The 21,022-nt window shown below is 45.1% G+C and overlaps 1 protein-coding gene across 1 annotated transcript in view; it reads left to right on the top strand.

Moving 5' to 3' along the window:
• The window catches only part of LOC120914303 (RLA class II histocompatibility antigen, DP alpha-1 chain-like), a 62,807-nt gene extending 54,859 nt beyond the window's left edge, over positions 1 to 7,948 (top strand). Inside the window, exons 3-5 of the mRNA XM_040324938.1 lie at positions 3,054 to 3,329; positions 5,936 to 6,089; positions 7,660 to 7,948. Of these exons, the coding sequence (XP_040180872.1) occupies positions 3,054 to 3,329; positions 5,936 to 6,081 (422 nt within the window). The 3' untranslated portion in view covers positions 6,082 to 6,089; positions 7,660 to 7,948. The remainder of the gene's footprint in view (positions 1 to 3,053; positions 3,330 to 5,935; positions 6,090 to 7,659) is intronic.
• Positions 7,949 to 21,022: the final 13,074 nt, after the last annotated feature.

The following is a 21,022-nucleotide window of genomic DNA, read 5'->3' as shown; positions in this document are numbered from 1 at the left end:
CGATGCCTGCGGCACTGCTCGTGACCCAGCGCACGTGCCTGGCGGCCACGATTGCCGGTGATCACAGCAGGAGTGTGGATCTGTGTGTGTAAACACACACAGATCCACCTCCTGTCAGAGGTGAGGAGACCAATGCTGTGTTCCCAGTACAGAGGAACACACATCTGTCTCCTCCCCTTGTGAGGCCCCTCCCCCCTACAGATAGAACACACTTTAGGGAACATTTTAACCCCTTCAGCGCCCCCTAGCGTTAACCCCTTCCCTGCCAGTCACATTTACACAGTAATCGGTGCATATTTATAGCATTAATCGCTGTGTAAATGTGAATGGTCCCAAAAACGTGTCAAAAGTGTCCGATGTGTTCGCCGCAATGTCACGGTCACAGAAAAAAATCTGCGCCAATACTAGTAAAAAAAATAAATAAAATAAAAATGCCATAAATCTATCACCTATTTTGTAGACGCCATAACTTTTGCGCAAACCAATCAATATATGATTATTGCGATTTTTTTTTTTTTTTTTTTTTTACCAAAAATATGTAGAAGAATACGTATCGTCCTAAACTGAGGAAAAAAATATTTTTTAAAAAAAATTGTGATATTTATTAAATAAAAAGTAAAACATAAAAAATTGTCGTTCTTCTTTTGTTTATAGCGCAAAAAATAAAAACCGCAGAGATGATCAAATACCACCAAATGAAAGCTCTATTTGTGGGGGGGGAAACATAAAGATTTAGTTTGGGTACAGTGTTGCATGACCACGCAATTGTCATTCAAAGTGCAACAGCGCTGAAAACTAAAAATTGGTCTGGGCAGGAAGGGGGTGAAAATGCCCTGTATGGAAGGGGTTAAGACCCGGACCATTACGCAGGACCTGGCCAGTTTTTGCGATTCGGCACTGTGTCGCTTTAACTGACAATTGCGCAGTTGTGCGACGTGGCTCCCAAACAAAATTGGCGTCCTTTTTTTCCCACAAATAGAGATTTCTTTTGGTGGTATTTGATCACCTCTGCGGTTTTTATTTTTTGCACTATAAACAAAAATAGATTTCAATTCAATTTTGTAAAAAAAACTATAACAATGTATTGTTTACTGTGAAAATCACAATTGCAGTTTATGAGTTAACCACTAGGGGGCGCTGAATGGGTTAAGTGTGACCTCATATGTGTTTCTAACTGTAGGGGGGTGGGGCTGGATGTGTGACATCACTGATTGCTTTTTCCTATATCAGGGAACAGACGATCAATGACATTGCCACTGTGAAGAACGGGGAAGGTGTGTTTACACTCAGCTCTCCCTGTACTTCAGCTCCTGTGACCGATCGCGGGACACCGGCAACAATCAGGTCCGCGGGTCCCACGGAGCTTTGGACCGGGTCATCGGCACACGCGCAACCCACGGCTGGGCACTTAAAGAGGATATACTGGTACGTGCCTGTGCCCAGCCATGCCATTCTGCTGACGTAAGTGTGCAGGAGGCGGTCCTTAAGTGGTTAATGAATTTTTAATGTTCAAAGCAAACTCATGCATCCATCCATGTCTCCATGCTTTATGTTGCTGAGAACCCTCACACCTAGCCATGGCCATCTTGAGTAAGGGCAGATGATTCATGTAGCATTTACCATCTGCCCTTAGTTCAGGCATGCAGACTGAAATTTAAAGTTTGACATGTTGGGTACCTGTTTAAATTTGTCTTTTATATTTTATCAAAAATTGTGTAATATATTGCGTTTGTGTGTCCTTAAATTAACTTTAGTGCAGTTTTTACTGATAGTTTGCACTTGATAAACTGTTGTGCAAATATCATGTGACATAAAAAATTGGAATGATCAGGAATGATCACTTTTTAATTTTCTAGTGTGTCTGCTTTCAGAAAATATATCTTTGGGGGTTTCAATGAAACTTTCTGCCTAAAATTATTTTCTCTTTCGTTCATTGACGGACTAGAGGTGCGCATCTTCGCTGGTCTCATGATTCCAGTCGATTACGATTATCCTGTCAACTATATGAATCGATTTTGTGATGCACTATGGTGACTGCCCATGGTTTTCCTCAAAAATTCAAACAGTCAGAAGAACTTCATTTTATTTATTTTTTTAATCTGCTCTGGTATGTAGCAAAGTCAGAACACGGCAGACAACAACTTAAAGAGGAGCTCCTGGCTCCACCTAAAATACTACAGGAGATGGTCAGAGACTGCAGACAAGATACAAGAAAGGGTCAGGGAATGCAGACATGATACAATAGATGGTCAGAGACTGCAGACATGATACAAGAGATGGTCAGAGACTGCAGATATGATACAAGAGATGGTCAGAGACTGCAGACATGATACAGGACATGGTGGGAGACTGCAGACATGATACAAGAGATGGTCAGAGACTGCAGATATGATACAAGAGATGGTCAGAGACTGCAGATATGATACAAGAGATGGTCAGAGACTGCAGACATGATACAAGAGAGGGTCGGAGACTGCAGACAATATACAAGAGAGGGTCGGAGACTGCAGACATGATACAAGAGAGGATCAGAGACTGCAGACATTAAAAAGAGAGGGTTAGAGACTGAAGACATGATACAAGAGAGGGTCAGAGACTGCAGACATGATACAAGAGATTATCAGAGACTGTAGCCCTGATACAAGAGATGGTCAGAGATTGCAGACATACTACAGGAGATGGTCAGCAGGCACGTACTGTATGATATATATATATTTTTTTAAACCACTTAACGACCACCCACCACAGATACTGTGACAGGGCGGCTATATTGCGCGAATCACTGTACCGGTACGGCACTTCATGTAATAGATACATACAGCAGGCACACGCCAGAAACATTGTTATAATTTTTTTATATATCTATACAAAAATGTTTTGCCTTTCTATTTTAAACTGAATGGGTTGTTTTAAATATATCAATCAGCAACTCAGATGCTAGTTTTGAGTGCGCAGGACACAAAACAAAAATCAAAATGCAGGAGACTGTAAAACCAGATACAGTATAAAAGAAACAAATAGTTTGGGACATAATATTCTGTTCTTCCCTACAGTTCCTCCTGAAGTTCATGTATTTCCTGAAAGCTCTGTGATTGTGGGTGAGCCTAATATTCTGATCTGTCTGGGTACCAAGTTCTTTCCACCTGTGATCAAGATGAGCTGGCAGAAGAACAGTGTGCCTGTGACAGAAGGAGTGTCAATGACGGACTTCTACCCCACACCAGATGGATCATTCAGCAAGTTCCTGTACTTAACTACCATCCCACAGGATGGAGAAGTGTACACCTGTTCTGTGGAACATGCTGGAAAGACTACGAACACTTTCTGGCGTAAGTAGTGGTCACATAGGTAAAAATCCGATCTCTCATTTAAATTTTGATTACAGAATGTGCACAATGCTATAGATGTCGTGTTTCTGAGCAGGTATACATGGGTGCCTGTTATGTGAAGATATGTATTGTACTCAAGTCTCAATGTATATTATTTTTGCAGCTCAATCATTGTTAGGTATTTTTATTTTAACGAAAAGTTTTATTATAGAACTTTACAACATCAGACAGAAAAACACAAAAACTTCCACCATGGATTCAGAGAAAGGTTGAGAAAGTTAGATCAGTGTATGGATTTATTTATAGAAGCCTTAAAGCAGGGGTGTCCAAAATTTTTTGAAAGAGGGCCAGATTTGATGAAGTGAACATGCGTGAGGGCCGATCATTTTGTCAGACATTCTTTGAACCATTAAAGTTTGTTCTAAGTGTGTTCCCCCGAACACTAATACACGGCCCAACAAGAATTCTCTTGCCTTTGTGGCTGTGTGTGGTGAAGAGATGAGCTTGGGCGTATTATTTGGATATACCGTATTTATCGGCGTATAACACACACCTTCACTTTAAGGCTGCATTCACACCTGAGCGACAAAACGCCCGACGCCGGACGCTTCTGCCGCTAGAGGGGAGAATTCCCATTGCTGTCTATGGAGATGGTTCACATCTCATAGACGCCGAACGCCTGTCGCCTGAAAAAAAGTCCCGGACCCTTTTTTTCAGGCAACAGTGGCGTTTTCCCATTGACAGCAATGGGAAGACTTTTGAAAAAAAAATAAAAAAAATTGAAAGTTTCACACCCGCGGCAAAATACGCCGCTACCGCCGAACGCGGCTGTCGCTCAGGTGTGAATGGGGTCTTAGAGGGAAGTTTCAGGGGGAAGAAAAATTAAATAAAGAACTGTGAAGCAAAATAAGGGTCAGTGCCCATCAATGCAGCCCAATCAGTGCCAATCTGCAGCCCCACCATTGCCATGAATGCAGCAGCCCCACCATTGCCATGAATGCAGCAGCCCCATCATTGCCATGAATGCAGCAGCCCCACCATTGCCATGAATGCAGCAGCCCCACCATTGCAATGAATGCAGCAGCCCCATCATTGCCATCAGTGCAGTCTGATCCATGCCCATCTGCAGCCTCGGAGGGGACAGGGAGGGGGGCGGGATGAGCGCCAACAGATTACATACAGGAGAAACTCCTGTTTTCTCTGCAGCCTCTTTAATACAAAGTCCCGCCTCCTTTGATAAACAGAACAGTCGTCCAATGGCAGCGCAGTAGACGGGACTTCCTATTACAGAGGCCGCAACGTAAACAGGAAATACTCCTGCATGTACGGCACGCCTTCCACCCCCTTCCTGTCCCCTCCGAGGCAGCTAGAATGTATATCTAGGAAAGAGGTTACATGTTCCCAAACGTGAACATATCCTTTAAGGCAGGCATGTCCAAAGTTCGGCCCACGTTCAGTTATCGCCTGGTAATTTGGACATATATATCTTTTGTGGCCCCCAACACCTACGAGCGCGGGGGCCACAAAAGATATATATGTCCAAATTACCAGGCGGTAGCGGAACGCGGGCCGCAATTGGCCCGCAGGCCGGACATTGGACATTTCTGCCTTAAAGGATATGTTCACGTTTGGGAACATGTAACCTCTTCCCTCTCCTGCAGCCAATCCCCTCCTCCCTGTGACAATGGGCTGGGGATCTTCTCCCCATACCAGCTGTCCCTATTTGGAAAGAACTCAGTTTAATAGATGCCCATTGATAAGTATACAGGGTCACATTTGAGTACCAATGTATTAGCAATACCATGCCACAGCATTTACTTGAGTGCAACAAATTGCTTAGTTTACAGCAAGGTCTGTTCACAACAAAACAACACAAACAAATCCAGCCTTTGAATGTTTTCCACAATTTCGTCAAAATTTTTTTGTCTAATGCTGGTACTTATGGTTGCTGTAATAATGCTCGTAATTATTTTCTTTACATTCAGCTGTCAGTGGAAAAAAATCCACTTTTTTCCTTTTGGAATTTCCAATCGTGTGTACGCGGCATTAAAGGACCTCTCAATGCCTGGTCACCTATATATGTTGTATAGGATTAGATTACCATAAAATGATTTCGATTTGTATACAGTAGAACCTCGGTTTACGAGCATAATCCTTTCCAGGAGAATGCGCGTAATCAAAAGTACTTGCATATCAAAGCGAGTTTTTCCCATTTAAGTCAATGGAAATTAAAATAATTAGTTCCGCATTGACTTCAATGGGATAAAATACCGAATGCGGCCAGAGGTGTGGGGGGGGGGGGGGTAGGCCAGAGAGCACCAAAAACGTCCGAAAAGGCTGACCTCGGCAAACATCGGAAATGCACAGAAACTGAGTATTTCCGTGTCTTTCCGAGCATTGCTGAACTGCGGCAAAAGTCGCTGTTCGGCTCTGCTTGGCTCCTGCGCCCCCGTACCTCAGGCTAAATGCGGTACTGCAGCAATTGCTCGCAAATCAAATTGCTCTCAAACCAAGTTGCTCTTAAACTGAGGTTCCACTGTATCTTTAGAACCCATATTTTAGATTGGTGTTTAAACATTTAAAACCTGTTTGTTCCTTTATGACAGACCCTGAGGTATCCAAGCCGATTTCTGAGGCCACTGAGAACGTGATCTGTGGTCTGGGTCTGCTTTTTGGCATGTGTGGTGTCATTGCTGCAATTGTGCTGATCTGTAAAGGAATGAAGAGTATGAATCAAGGAAGAGGGCACTAACACTGCAGGTATGTTATATTTACTTTTATTGCTGTTTCTGCACTCTGCTCTTGTTCTAAAATTTCTTTTGATTCGTATTCTAGTGACAGTTGGTCAAAAGGACAAATAAATAAGGAAGAATTTCACAAACAAGTACACATTAGCATTAGGAACCTGACATTAGTTCTAACTAGTGCTGTCAAACGATTACAATTTTTAATCGCGATTAATCGCATTAATGTCATAGTTAACTCACGAATAATCTATCTAATTTATGACGAATTTCCCCACAAATATCGCACAATTCTGCAAGTGATTATAATTTATGATCGCTGTTTTCTAGCTGATCTAAAACCATTTTTGACATAAAGGGACACTTTTGGACAATCTACAGTTTTTCAGGCAGAAAGAATAGTTTTTATTATATAAAAGTACATGTAGGACACTGGGCAGACCACTAGGGACAAGGGGGGTGTGTATTTTTTACATACAGTACTGTAATCTATAAGATTACAGTATACTGTGTGTATTGTGTTTGTTGACTTTTTTGAATTTGGCGCCGTTCTCCGCTCCCGTGCGTCGTAACGTCGCAGGGAACAGAGATCGGCGGCACACAGGCACTGTGAATCGAGCGAGGAGGACCCGCCAAGCGAGGAGGACCCGCTCGATCACACAGCGGGGTGGCATCGCTGGATCCAGGGACAAGGTGAGTAACTTGCCTGTGAATCCAGCGAAAAGGTAAGCCGCGCCGCGCCGCTGCACACTCTGCACGTCCACCCCGAGCGCTCCTGCGTTAATCGCGCGATAAAAATATTGACGTCGTTAACATGGGTTTGCGTTAACGTCGTTAATATCGCGTTTAACGCACAACCCTAGTTCTAACCATTCCCCATTCTAACCAGCACCCCATTCTTAGACCCCTTTCACAATGAGGAGTTTTTCAGGCGGTACAGCACTAAAAATAGCGCTGCTATACCGCCTGAAATCTCCTGCCCAGCAACCTCAATGTGAAAGCCCGAGGGTTTTCACATTGAGGCGATGCGCTGGCGGGAGAGAAAAAAATCTCCTGTCAGCAGCATCTTTGGAGCGGTGAGAGGAGTGGTATGTATACTGCTCCTTCCCATTTAAAACAATGGGATACTGCGGAGGCGCATTGCGGGTGCTATTAACCCTTTATCGGCCGCAAGCGGGGGTTAATACCGCACCGCTAGCGGCCGAATCCCGCGGCAATTACAACGGTATAGCTCCCACCCCATTGTGAAAGGGGCCTAAGTCATCTGCTGACATTTTGGTGTTTGGCATCGATCCTTTCCCACGCAAGAGATATATTGTATGTCACTGTGTGTCACTGTTGGAGCAATGGGAACCCATAAACTGTATATGTTCTCACTGGCAGATGGTTTTCTGAAGATGTGTGATGTGGTCAGTTTTATACAAATCATTTTGATTGAATTCTGTAACTTTCTCAAGTAATATTTTTTTGGTCAAATGTGTAGTTAACTTTACTATGTTGAAACTATCAAAATAAAAAGATAAGATAAAGATATTCTAATTTTATAACACAGTAAATAATGTTCATTTTTTTTCTTTGTTTTATAGGTTTTGTCATCACTCTTTAATGCTTCTGAGCTGTTCTCATATTTAAAGTTTTCAAAATGCTAATTGAAATGCTGGATGAAGAAATAAGCATTATAGGAGATCATCTGATACTGAAGAGTCATCACACTGCACTTTCTCTCAATTCAAAGCTTTTAGTACCATAACCTTTATCCCATGCTTTAAGAGAACAGAAATAAATGTACTAAACATTTTACTATCAGCAGTTCTAAATGACAGCTTTTGTGATTTCCCCCCTTGAAAATAAAAGAGAAGAAAAGAAAAACATTGATTGGTGCAAATTATATTCCATAATATATACAAACATATATATGATTAAATGGTGGGTGAAATAATGATTGTTATACATATTGAGGCTGATAAACCCATGTAGATGTAGATGTGCACAATGAGGTTGTCCTACCATTTGAAAAGCAAATTCCTGTTTAATTATTTAATCTGCACATGATTAACCACTTCAGCCCTGGAAGAATTTACCCCCTTCCTTACCAGAGCACTTTTTGCGATTCGGCACTGCGTCGCTTTAACTGACAATTGCGCGGTCGTGCGACGTGGCTCCCAAACAATATTGACGTCGTGTTTTTTCCCCCCCACAATCAGGGCTTTCTTTTGGTGCCATTTGATCACCTCTGCGGTTTTAATTTTCTGCGCTATAAACAAAAATAGAGTGACAATTTTGAAAAAGATGCAATATTTATAGATTTATTGGATTTTTATTTATTTCATTTTTTTTACTAGTAATGGTGGCGTAGTGCGATTTTTATCGTGACATTGCGGCGGACACATCGGCACCTTTTACACATTTTTGGGACCATTCACATTTATACAGCGATTAGTGCTATAAAACTGCACTGATTACTGTGTAAATGTGACTGGCAGGGAAGGGGTTAACACAGGGCGCCAGGTCGCAGTTGCGACAAGAAATTGTGACCTGGCGCCCGCCGGTAATTGAGGCCGTGGCTTTGTGGCCTACAAGGTCGCAAAGGTGTGGCCTCAATTACCGGCCGTCGCGAGCCCGCCGCGATCGCGCGGCGGGGGAGGTGGGGGCGCACGGAGGCACAGGATCCTGTGCCTCCGTGTGCCCCCACCTCCCGCGGCGGGCCCGTGACGGCCTGTAATTGAGGCCACGGCTTTGCAGCCTTGTGAAGTCCCAAGCTTCCTTCTGTGACCTGCGCCATCTGGTGGTGGCCGTTGGCATTTCAAGTAAAACAGCAGTTCTAATGTGTAATTTTTCACTCTTTTCACTGCCCTCTAATTAGAACCCCCAAACATTATATATATTTTTTATTCTAACACCCTAGAGAATAAAATGGCGATCATTGCAATACTTTCTATCACGCCGTATTTTTTATTTTTTTTTTGAAAAAATACACTTGTTTTAATTAAAAAATAAGAAAATAGTAAAGTTATCCCAATATTTTTTTTTTTTATATTGTGAAAGATAATGTTACGCCGAGTAAATTGATACCCAACATGTCACGCTTCAAAATTGCATCCGCTCGTGGAATACCGACAAACTTTTACCCTTTAAAATACCTCACATGTGTGGTTTGAATACCGTTTACATATGCGCTACTCACGTATGTGTTTACACATACTCGTCGGGACGGGGCGCGTTTTCTGGCTCCTAACTTTTTTAGCTGGCTCCTAGATTCCCAGCACATTTGTCAAACCCTGGGTTTACACTAGGGGGCGCTGAAGGGGTTAAATATGTTCTCTAGTGAGTGATTCTACCTGTAGGGGGAGGGGACTCACAAGGGGAGGAGACCGATCTGTGTTCCTCTGTACTGGGAACACACATCAGTCTCCTCACCTCTGACAGGTGATTACTGTGATTGCGGGCAATCGTGGGTGCCCGGCGGCCGTCAGGCACGCTCACCGTGTCCCGAGCAATGCCGCGTGCCCCCTAGACAGCCAGGAAGCCCAGGACGTCATCAGACGTCCAGCCAAGATGGGAGATCCCTCCTGCGGATGTCATTTGACGATGGGCGGGATGTGAAGTGGTTAAACAGTGAATCTTCTGTCCCTTTTTTGAGTGAAGATTTTCAGCTCTTTTGATAAACCAGCCTTACTGCTGTTCATATTCATACTCATACAGTTCAAAACATGTGCTCATGCAACTGAAGTTGGTGTGAGACCATCAGGAATCTAGGCATTACCTACAAATTGTATTTAAATCGCTCATCACTAAAAATAAATAAATAAAATAGCTCTTTCTCAGAGTCTAGCTTTGAAACCTTGGGGCTTGAAAGGTTTTGCTGAAATGAATGGCTTAGCACACATTTCAGAATTTACCAAATACTGAATGAATCTGTGCTCACCTGAAAGTCAACATTCAGGCCACACTAAGCCATTTCAATTAAGTATACTTAGGTAGATTGAGGTAGATAGGATTAACTTTAGGGCGGCGTAGCCTAGCCTTTTTAGGCTACGCCGCCGTAAATTAGCTAGGCTAGTAATGATTCTAAATCAACTTACCTGCTAATCTACGGCGGCGTAGCCTAAAACGAGCGGGCGTAAGGGCGCCTAATTCAAATTGTTTGGAGGGGGGCGTGTTGTATGGAAATGAGGCTTGACCTCACATTTTTTGAAGTTTTTTGCTACTGCGCATGTGCCGGGCGCCTACATTTCCCAGTGCGCATTGCGGCTAAGTACGCCGTACGGGCCTATTGATTTCGACGTGGACACAAACGACGTAACTCCAGATTCGCGGACGACTTACGCAAACGACGTAAAAAATTCGAACCTCGCGGTGGGAACGGAGGCCATACTTTAACATTGTTATTCCACCTCAGAGGTGGAATAACTTTAGGCCGCCTAAGGCCTTACGGAAACGACGTAATTCGACTGCGGCGGGCTGGCGTACGTTCGGGAATCGGCGTACAGGCTCATTTACATAATCTACGCCGGCCGCAACGGAAGCGCCACCTAGCGGCCATCCGAAAAATTGCAAGCTAAGATAGAACGGCGCAAGCCGTCCTATCTTAGCTTTGTTTAAGCGTATCTCTGTTTGAGCATACGCTTAAACATACGGCGGCGTAGATTCGGAGTTAGGTCGGCTTATCTACTGATAAGCCGGCCTAACTCTTTCTGAATCTACCTAACTGTATCTAAACTTCTAGAGGAACTTCCCTTTAGTTTTGGCCTTTCCCCTACAGTGAGGGTACAGACATGCCTCAGGGCTCATGCCCAGCCTTCAATTCCTGACAGAGCCCTGTGACATGTCTGAACACATGCGGGTAGATTGCCTGCACTTGCACAAACACATACAGCTTTGCACTTCCATACTAGCCCAGTCTTTGTGCATGCACAGGAAATCCCATGCATGCACAGATGTGCCACAGGGCTCTTCCGGGATCCAAAGCACGCACAGTATCTAGGGAGGCAAATGTCATTCTTGCTTAGGTGATAAATATGGAAGTAAAAACTCTGAGTGGGAAAAAAAATTAAAAGAATATCCAAATGTGTGAGCTGGAGGGGTTAGAAGACAGGGGAGAATAAATGGCAATTTACGTTGAAGGTTTGCTTTAAAGTGGAGTTCCACCCAAAAATGGAACTTCCACTTTAAGTGAAAGTGACCCCCTGTCATACCACATTTGGCATGTAATTTGTTTTGGTAGGGGGGTGGATACCTTCTTTTTAGGGGCATATAGCTCCTACTTCCTCCCTGGGCTTTACGGCGCCAGAAGGAAATGTGCCTTTCCCCCTTTCGTGCAATCTTCTGGGACATGTCACAGGTCCCAGAAGATTGCCCGGCCAATCGCTTTGCACCTTGCGCCTGCGCAGTGCGTGCCCGGCTGTGAAGCCACAGCCGGGCGCTCACATTCACAATGCCGGCACCGAGGAGCAGGGCTTCTTGCATCCGCATTGCTTGACTGTGGTGAGTGTCTGATTATTAAAAGTCAGCAGCTACACTTTTTGTAGCTGCTGACTTTTATATGGGTGGAACTCCGCTTTAAGAACAAACATTTATTTATGCAACTTTCTGGTCCTTAGATGTTGTGGTTGCATTCGTTTTTTCTTTCATGCCTTTGTGTCATTTATTTTCACCTGGTCATCCTGCAAGATTCCTATTTTTTGCATATTTGTCACATTTAAATGACTCAGATCATCAAACAAATTGTATTATAACACAAACATAACACGAGTAAATACAAAATTCTGTTTTTTAAATGATGGTTTCATTTATTAAGGCAAAAAAACTGTCCAAACCTGCCTGGCTTTATGTGAAAAAGTAATTGCCCCCTAAACCTAATAACTGGTTGTGCCACTCTTGGCAGCAACAACTGCAATCAAGCATTTGCGATAACTGGCAATTAGTCTTTCACATCGCTGTGGAGCAATTTTGGCCCACTCTTCTTTGCAGAATTGTTTTAATTCAGCCACATTTGAGGGTAGTGATGAGCTTGTCGTTCGACTCGAACATATGTTCGACTCGAACATCGTCTGTTCGTACGTTCGACGAATTTCGAACAAAACGGGTCGTTCGCGCCAAATTCGAGTGACGCGCATCGGCCCATAATTCACTGCGGCATTGCGCGCTGATGATTGGTCAAGCATGCACCATGACCCTGCATGCTTGGCCAATCACAACGTGCAAAAAATGAAGAACCATAATTGGCCAAAGCCAGGGTGGCTTTGGCCAATTATGGCTCAGGGGGTTTAGTACACGAAAACTAGAAAGAAGGGGGATTAGTACACGCCCCACACTATATAAGGCCGCCTACAAGGCGGCCTCGTGTAGTGTGTTCCGGCTTTGTTAAAGAGAAGTCAGTCAGACAGTTAGAGAGAGAAAGAGAGAGAGAGAGAGATAGATAGAGACACAGGGGCAGATTCAGATAGAGATACGACGGCGTATCTCCTGATACGCCGTCGTATCTCTGAGATCCGACGGTCGGATCTATGCGGCTGATTCATAGAACCAGGTTCCGCATAGATCCCCCTAAGATCCGACAGGTGTAAGGCTGCATTCACACCTGAGCGACAGCCGCGATCGGCGGTAGCGGCGTATTTTGCCGCTAGTGTGAAACTTTCGATTTTTTTTTTCTAAGTCTTCCCATTGCTGTCAATGGGAAAACGCCTATGTCGCTTGAAAAAAAGGGTCCGGGACTTTTTTTCAGGCGACAGGCGTTCCGCGTCTATGAGATGTGAACCATCTCCATAGACAGCAATGGAAATTCTCCCCTCTAGCGGCAGAAGCGTCCGGCGTCGGGCGTTTTGTCGCTCAGATGTGAATGCAGCCTAAGTGACTTACACCGTCGGATCTTAGGCTGCAATTCCCGGCCGGCCGCTAGGTGGCGCTTCGGTTTTTTACGCGACAAATATGCAAATGCCGATTTCCGCCGATTCAGAAACGAACGCCCGCCCGTTGCTTTTTTTTTACGTCGCTTGCGTTCGGCTTTTTCCGGCGTATAGTTACCCCTGCTATATGCGGCGTATCCTATGTTAAGTATGGCCGTCGTTCCCGCGCCGAGTTTTGATTTTTACGTTGTTTGAGTAAGTCGATTCAGAAAAGCGCTGGACGCAAGTTACGCTCACGCCGAAACCAACGAGTTGGGAGCAATGCACGCCGGGAAAATTTGCGGATGGCGCATGCGCAGTTAAATCGGCGCAGGGACGTGCCTGATTTAAATACTACACTCCCCCTAGCCGCGGAATTTGAATTCCCCCGGGGGATTTATGATATGCCGCCGCAAGTTTTGAGGTAAGTGCTTTCTGAATACAGCACTAGCCTCTCAAACTTGCGCCGGCGGATCGTAAATCAGATAGATCCGCTAATCTATCTGAATCTACCCCACAGTGTCTTTTCTACCAGATAGATAGATAGAGCAGGCAGGCTAGTCAGTTTAGTTAAATTTCCAGTGTGTAGAGGATATATATACATCCTAGCGTTGTACATATATTTATACACTGTATAGCTTAGCTAGATCAGCTATTCCTATTCTTAGGCAGTAGATTGTGCTAGCTGCAGTGCTATAACGTGTTGTATTGCCTGCATAGTGTTTTGTTTACACCTAAACATAGTACTCAGTGTTAGTGGACGTGTGCTATTTAATTGCACATACACACAGTTGCTGTTATTGCACGTGTGCTATATAATTGCACATAAACACATTAGCTGTTACTGCACGTGTGCTATTTATTTGCACATAAACGCAGTCGCTGTTAATGCACATGGGCTATTTAATTGCACATAAACGCAGTCGCTCTTACTGCACGGGTGCTGTTTTTTAGCCCATAAACGCAGTTGCTGTTAGTGCACGTTTGCTGTGTTTTTGCCCATAAACGCAGTCGCTCTTACTGCACGTTTGCTGTTTTTATGCCCATAAACGCAGTTGCTGTTAGTGCACGTTTGCTGTGTTTTTGCCCATAAACGCAGTCGCTCTTACTGCACGTTTGCTGTGTTTTTGCTCATAAACGCAGTTGCTGTTACGGCACGTTTGCTGTGTTTTTGCCCATAAACGCAGTTGCTGTTAGTACATGTTTTCTGTGTTTTTGCCCATAAACGCAGTCGCTTTTACTGCACGTTTGCTGTGTTTTTGCCCATAAACGCAGTTGCTGTTAGTGCACGTTTGCTGTGTTTTTGCCCATAAACGTAGTCGCTCTTACTGCACATTTGCTGTGTTTTTGCCCATAAACGCAGTTGCTGTTAGTGCACGTTTGCTGTGTTTTTGCCCATAAACGCAGTTGCTGTTAGTGCACGTTTGCTGTGTTTTTGCCTATAAACGTAGTCGCTCTTACTGCACATTTGCTGTGTTTTTGCCCATAAACGCAGTTGCTGTAAGTGCAAGTTTGCTGTGTTTTTGCCCATAAACGCAGTCGCTCTTACTGCACGTTTGCTGTGTTTTTGCCCATAAACGCAGTCGCTCTTACTGCACGTTTGCTGTGTTTTTGCCCATAAACGCAGTTGCTGTTAGTGCACGTTTGCTGTGTTTTTGCCCATAAACGCAGTTGCTCTTACTGCACATTTGCTGTGTTTTTGCCCATAAACGCAGTTGCTGTTAGTGCACGTTTGCTGTGTTTTTGCCCATAAACGCAGACGCTCTTACTGCGCGTTTGCTGTGTTTTTGCCCATAAACGCAGACGCTCTTACTGCGCGTTTGCTGTGTTTTTGCCCATAAACGCAGTTGCTGTTAGTGCACGTTTGCTGTGTTTTTGCCCATAAACGCAGTCGCTCTTACTGCACGTTTGCTGTGTTTTTGCCCATAAACGCAGTCGCTCTTACTGCACGTTTGCTGTGTTTTTGCCCATGAACGCAGTCGCTCTAACTGCACGTTTGCTGTGTTTTTGCCCATGAACGCAGTCGCTCTAACTGCACATTTGCTGTGTTTTTGCCCATAAACGCAGATGCTCTTACTGCACATTTGCTGTGTTTTTGCCCATAAACGCAGTCGCTCTTACTGCACATTTGCTGTGTTTTTGCCCATAAACGCAGTTGCTGTTAGTGCACGTTTGCTGTGTTTTTGCCCATAAACGCAGTCGCTCTTACTGCACGTTTGCTGTGTTTTTGCCCATAAACGCAGTCGCTCTTACTGCACGTTTGCTGTGTTTTTGCCCATAAACGCAGTTGCTGTTAGTGCACGTTTGCTGTGTTTTTGCCCATAAACGCAGTCGCTCTTACTGCACGTTTGCTGTGTTTTTGCCCATAAACGCAGTCGCTCTTACTGCACGTTTGCTGTGTTTTTGCCCATGAACGCAGTCGCTCTAACTGCACGTTTGCTGTGTTTTTGCCCATGAACGCAGTCGCTCTAACTGCACATTTGCTGTGTTTTTGCCCATAAACGCAGATGCCCTTACTGCACGTTTGCTGTGTTTTTCCCTATAAACGCAGTCGCTCTTACTGCATGTGTGCTGTTTATTTCTGATTTTTGTCCTGTGCAGGCTATTAAAATGTCTGGAAGGACAACAAAGAGAGGCAGAGAGTAGGGATAAGCCGAACATACCCGGGTTCGGTTCGCACCAGAACGTTCGAACAGGCCGCTGGTTCGTGCGAACTGGTTCTAAACCCCATTGAAGTCTATGGGACTCGAACGTTCGAATTCAAAAAAATTTTAAAGACCAATATTCAATTTAATGTTGGAAAACGTCTTTCAGAACCCGGGTCTTGCCCCAGGGAACATGTATCAATGGAAAAAAAAGGTTTAAAAACGGACATTTTTTCCGGAGCAGCGATTTTAATGATGCTTAAAGTGAAAAAAAAAATGAAAAATTCCTTTAAATATCACACCCCCTGTGTGTCTATAGTAGTGGCACGTGTTTAGAAATGTCCCTGCACAACATGAAATTATTATAAAAACAAAGTCATTTAATACTGCTTGCGCACGTGCTGTGTGGCAACAATATCTTGATTATTTTAGGGGTGGTGGGGGGGCCATTATTTTTTTGTGAAATCAAAATTGTAGAAAAAAGGGCACCCCTCAAACATACTGTAATTGGAGCGCAACAAAGAGCCACGTGCAAAGTATTGCATCAAAAATTGTTATTAGGCGCCCCTGTTAAACAGGGGCAGAAAAATATGTCCTTAGGCACAACACAACACTGCAACCCCTCCCAATTACTGTAATCGGAGCGCAACAAGGAGCCACGTGCAAAGTATTGCATCAAAAATTGTTATTAGGCACCCCTGTTAAACAGGGGCAGAAAAATGTGTCCTTAGGCACAACACAACACTGCAACCCCTCCCAATTACTGTAATTGGAGCGCAACAAGGAGCCACGTGCAAAGTATTGCATCAAAAATTGTTATTAGGCGCCCCTGTTAAACAGGGACAGAAAAATTAGGCCTTAGGTACAACACAACACTGCAACCCCTCCCAATAACTGTAATTGGAGCGCAACAAGGAGCCACGTGCAAAGTATTGCATCAAAATTATTTATTAGACGCCCCTGTTAAACAGGGGCAGACAAATTGGGACTTAGACACAACACAACACTGCAACCCCTCCCAATAACTGTAATTGGAGCGCAACAAGGAGCCACGTGCAAAGTATTGCATCAAAAATTGTTATTAGGCGCCCCTGTTAAACAGGGGCAGAAATATTGGGACTTAGGCACAACACAACACTGCAACCCCTCCCAATAACTGTAATTGGAGCGCAACAAGGAGCCACGTGCAAAGTATTGTGTAAAGTGAAAAATTCCGCGCCTAAATAATAAATTAATAAACAATATAAGCTGCTCCTCACAAACAATGAAAATTGTACATATGTGAAAATAGAAAATAGAGGGCGCTACGCCCATACAAATATTTGTATAGTGCCGTGAACCAATCCAATAGGATTGGCAATTAGTTAACAATCCCTGGTAAATAATTCAATATAAATACAAAATAAATAATAAAATAAAGTCCCATATATTGCAGACAGCGCTGCACATTCAAAAACAAACAGCGTGAAAGTTCCAATGTGATCAATGTGAATATATAAATCCCAAAGAATAGGGGAAATTATTGCAGTCCACTATGTTCGTTGTGATTTTCTTTAAAAGGAGAGAAAGTGCCACCACCGCTCTATAGAACTTCAATTCCACCCAAGGTGCTTGAAATTAAATTGCTCTTACCAGAGCTAGTTGACCAGTTTAATGAAAAAATGGTCAAACTAGCTTTTGCAGGATTGTGCCTGCGCACATAGGGATATGGACAACCAATAGACAGATCCAGGAGCTCCACATGGGATACGTTATGCAAGAGAAGAAAGCCAGGAAAGCCAATAGCGTAATAACGTTTATTAAAAGTATTAAAAAACACATAAAAACAGCCAAATGGCCTCTTACTTCCAAGGGTGCCCACCCGGCACTGAGGCTGCGGACTTGTCACCGCCAATCTGCGGTTTCAATTGTGGGATTCGGAAAGGGGGAGAAAGCCGCCGCTGTCTCACCACCAATGGATCCTTACCGACACTCCAACAGCGCAGGGGGGACGTCACGTGACCAGGTCTGCCTCCGACGTACGTTTCGTTATCCTAACGTCATCAGGGGGCGCCCCCCTGATGACGTTAGGATAACGAAACGTACGTCGGAGGCAGACCTGGTCACGTGACGTCCCCCCTGCGCTGTTGGAGTGTCGGTAAGGATCCATTGGTGGTGAGACAGCGGCGGCTTTCTCCCCCTTTCCGAATCCCACAATTGAAACCGCAGATTGGCGGTGACAAGTCCGCAGCCTCAGTGCCGGGTGGGCACCCTTGGAAGTAAGAGGCCATTTGGCTGTTTTTATGTGTTTTTTAATACTTTTAATAAACGTTATTACGCTATTGGCTTTCCTGGCTTTCTTCTCTTGCATAACGTATCCCATGTGGAGCTCCTGGATCTGTCTATTGGTTGTCCATATCCCTATGTGCGCAGGCACAATCCTGCAAAAGCTAGTTTGACCATTTTTTCATTAAACTGGTCAACTAGCTCTGGTAAGAGCAATTTAATTTCAAGCACCTTGGGTGGAATTGAAGTTCTATAGAGCGGTGGTGGCACTTTCTCTCCTTTTAAAGAAAATCACAACGAACATAGTGGACTGCAATAATTTCCCCTATTCTTTGGGATTTATATATTCACATTGATCACATTGGAACTTTCACGCTGTTTGTTTTTGAATGTGCAGCGCTGTCTGCAATATATGGGACTTTATTTTATTATTTATTTTGTATTTATATTGAATTATTTACCAGGGATTGTTAACTAATTGCCAATCCTATTGGATTGGTTCACGGCACGTGCAAAGTATTGCATCAAAAATTGTTATTAGGCGCCCCTGTTAAACAGGGGCAGAAAAATGTTTCCTTAGGCACAACACAACACTGCAACCCCTCCCAATTACTGTAATTGGAGCGCAACAAGGAGCCACGTGCAAAGTATTGCATCAAAAATTGTTATTAGGCGCCTATGTTAAACAGGGGCAGAAAAATTAGGCCTTAGGTACAACACAACACTGCAACCCCTCCCAATAACTGTAATTGGAGCGCAACAAGGAGCCACGTGCAAAGTATTGCATCAAAAATTGTTATTAGGTGCCCCTGTTAAACAGGGGCAGAAAAATTAGGCCTTAGGCACTGGTGGCGGAGCCCAGAAAAACAAAATTTCTTACTAGCTATCAGCAAGAAAAGTGAGGAGGAGAAGGATATTCCATCAGCAGCATAACAGGACAGTCACTCAGCATCAGCATACGCAGTCTCAAAGGGATCTGACATTTCAACAAAAAATTATTATTCAGCAACATCAGCATCAGGTGATTGGTAGCTGGTGTTGATCCAAGCCTGATTCATTTTGATGAAGGTCAGTCGATCAACAGAGTCGGTGGAGAGGCGCACCCTGTGATTGGTCACAAAGCCTTCAGCAGCACTGAATGTGCGTTCTGAAAGAACACTGGATGCAGGGCAAGCCAGTAGCTCAATTGCGTACTGTGCAAGCTCTGGCCAGTGATCCATCCTCAAGACCCAGTAAGCCAGTGGATTTTCGGTGGTGGAAGGTGTCCAAGTCGGATCTTGCCCCTAGGTATTCCCGGACCATGTAAACCAGACGCTGGCGATGGTTGCCGGAACCGGTCAGACCTTGGGGCTGCGGACTAAAAATTTGTCTGAACGCATCGGTCAGACGGCCACCTTCTCCACCGCTCCCTCTCTGACTCACCGAAGCCTCAGCAAGACGTTGTCCAGGGCCAGGTTTTGGTAATCCCCCCGGTTCTGGGAACGCATTGCACAGACCCTTCTGCAAGGCCTCCCGCAGAAGTCTCATCTTCTGCTCCCTCTGCGATGGCAACATAAGGTCCGCTACCTTACTCTTGTAACGTGGATCAAGGAGAGTTGCCAGCCAGTAATGATCCCTCTCCTTGATAGAACGTACACGAGGATCCTTACGCAGGCTTTGCAGGATCAGGGAGGCCATGCAGCGTAGGTTTGCAGAGGCATTCAGGGCAGAGTCCTCGGGGTCACTGAGGACGACAGGATCCGCAGCCACCTCATCCCAGCCATGTAAACGTCCACATGTTCCTTGGGACTGTAAATGATCCCTTGAAGACTGCTGCTGTTGATGCTGAGTGTTAGGCTCCACCTCCATGCTGCTGATACAATCATCCTCCTCCTCCTCCTCCTCCTCCTCTTCCTGTGGGCAAGCAGGAACAGTGTCTGGATAAAGGGGGCCTTGAGAGGTAAGGAAGTCCTCCTCTTCCTCCCTCTGTTCTGCCACGTAGGGTGTGCTCCAACATGTGAATAAGCGGGACAGTCTCACTGATGCATGCGCTGTCACTGCTCACCATCCTCGTGGCCTCCTCAAATGGTGACAGGACAGTGCATGCATCCCTGATCAAGGCCCACTGGCGTGGTGAAAAAAACCCAAGCTCCCCTGACCCAGTTCTGCTGCCATATTGGCACAGGTACTCATTGATGGCCCTCTGCTGCGTGTGCAGCCGCTGCAGCATGGCCAACGTAGAGTTCCATCTGGTGGGCATGTCACAGATTAGGCGGTTCTTGGGCAGGTTGTATTCCCTCTGGAGGTCTGTCAGCCGAGCAGTGGCATTATATGACCTCCGGAAATGCACACAGACTTTCCTGGCCCGCTTCAGGACATCCTGTAAGCCCGGGAACCTGCCCAAGAACCGCTGCACCAGTTTACCCTGTCGCAGGGCAGAGAGGAGGTTGGTGCCATTATCGCTGACCACCATTCCAGGCTTCAGCTGGCGTGGTGTCAACCACCTCTGAGCCTGCCCCTGCAGAGCTGAAAGAACCTCTTCCCCAGTGTGGCTCCTGTCTCCCAAGCACACCAGCTCTAGCACCGCATGGCATCTCTTGGCCTGCATTCCTGCGTAGCCCCTCGTACGCCTACGGAGCACGGCTGGTTCTGAGGAAACATCACCACAGGAAGAGGCCACAGAGGAAGAAGAAGAGGAGGGGGTGGAGGAGAGAGGTGTGTCACAACCAGTAGTAGTGTTTTGGAGGCGTGGTGGCTGAACAACCTCCAAAACTACTGTACCTTGCCCTGCGTCCTTCCCAGCTGCCAGCAGAGTCACCCAATGCGCCGTAAAAGACAGGTAACGTCCCTGTCCATGCCTGCTGGACCATGAGTCAGCGGTAAGATGCACCTTACCACTGACCGCCCTGTCCAGCGAGGCATGGACATTGCCTTCATCATGCCGGTAGAGAGCAGGAATCGCCTTCCGTGAGAAAAAGTGGCGTTTGGGTACTTGCCACTGAGGTACTGCACATTCCACAAACTCACGGAAGGGGGCATAATCTACCAACTGAAAAGGTAACAGTTGAAGTGCTAGCAATTTTGCTAAGCTAGCATTCAACCGCTGGGCATGAGGATGGCTGGGAGTGTACTTCTTTCGGCGCTGCAGCAGCTGGGGCAGGGAAATTTGTCTGGTA

Source organism: Rana temporaria, chromosome 9, assembly GCF_905171775.1.
Source record: "Rana temporaria chromosome 9, aRanTem1.1, whole genome shotgun sequence".
Classification (NCBI taxonomy): Eukaryota; Metazoa; Chordata; class Amphibia; order Anura; family Ranidae; genus Rana; species Rana temporaria.
Note: the sequence above shows the minus strand (reverse complement) of the source record. Positions and strands in the feature narration are given on the sequence as shown.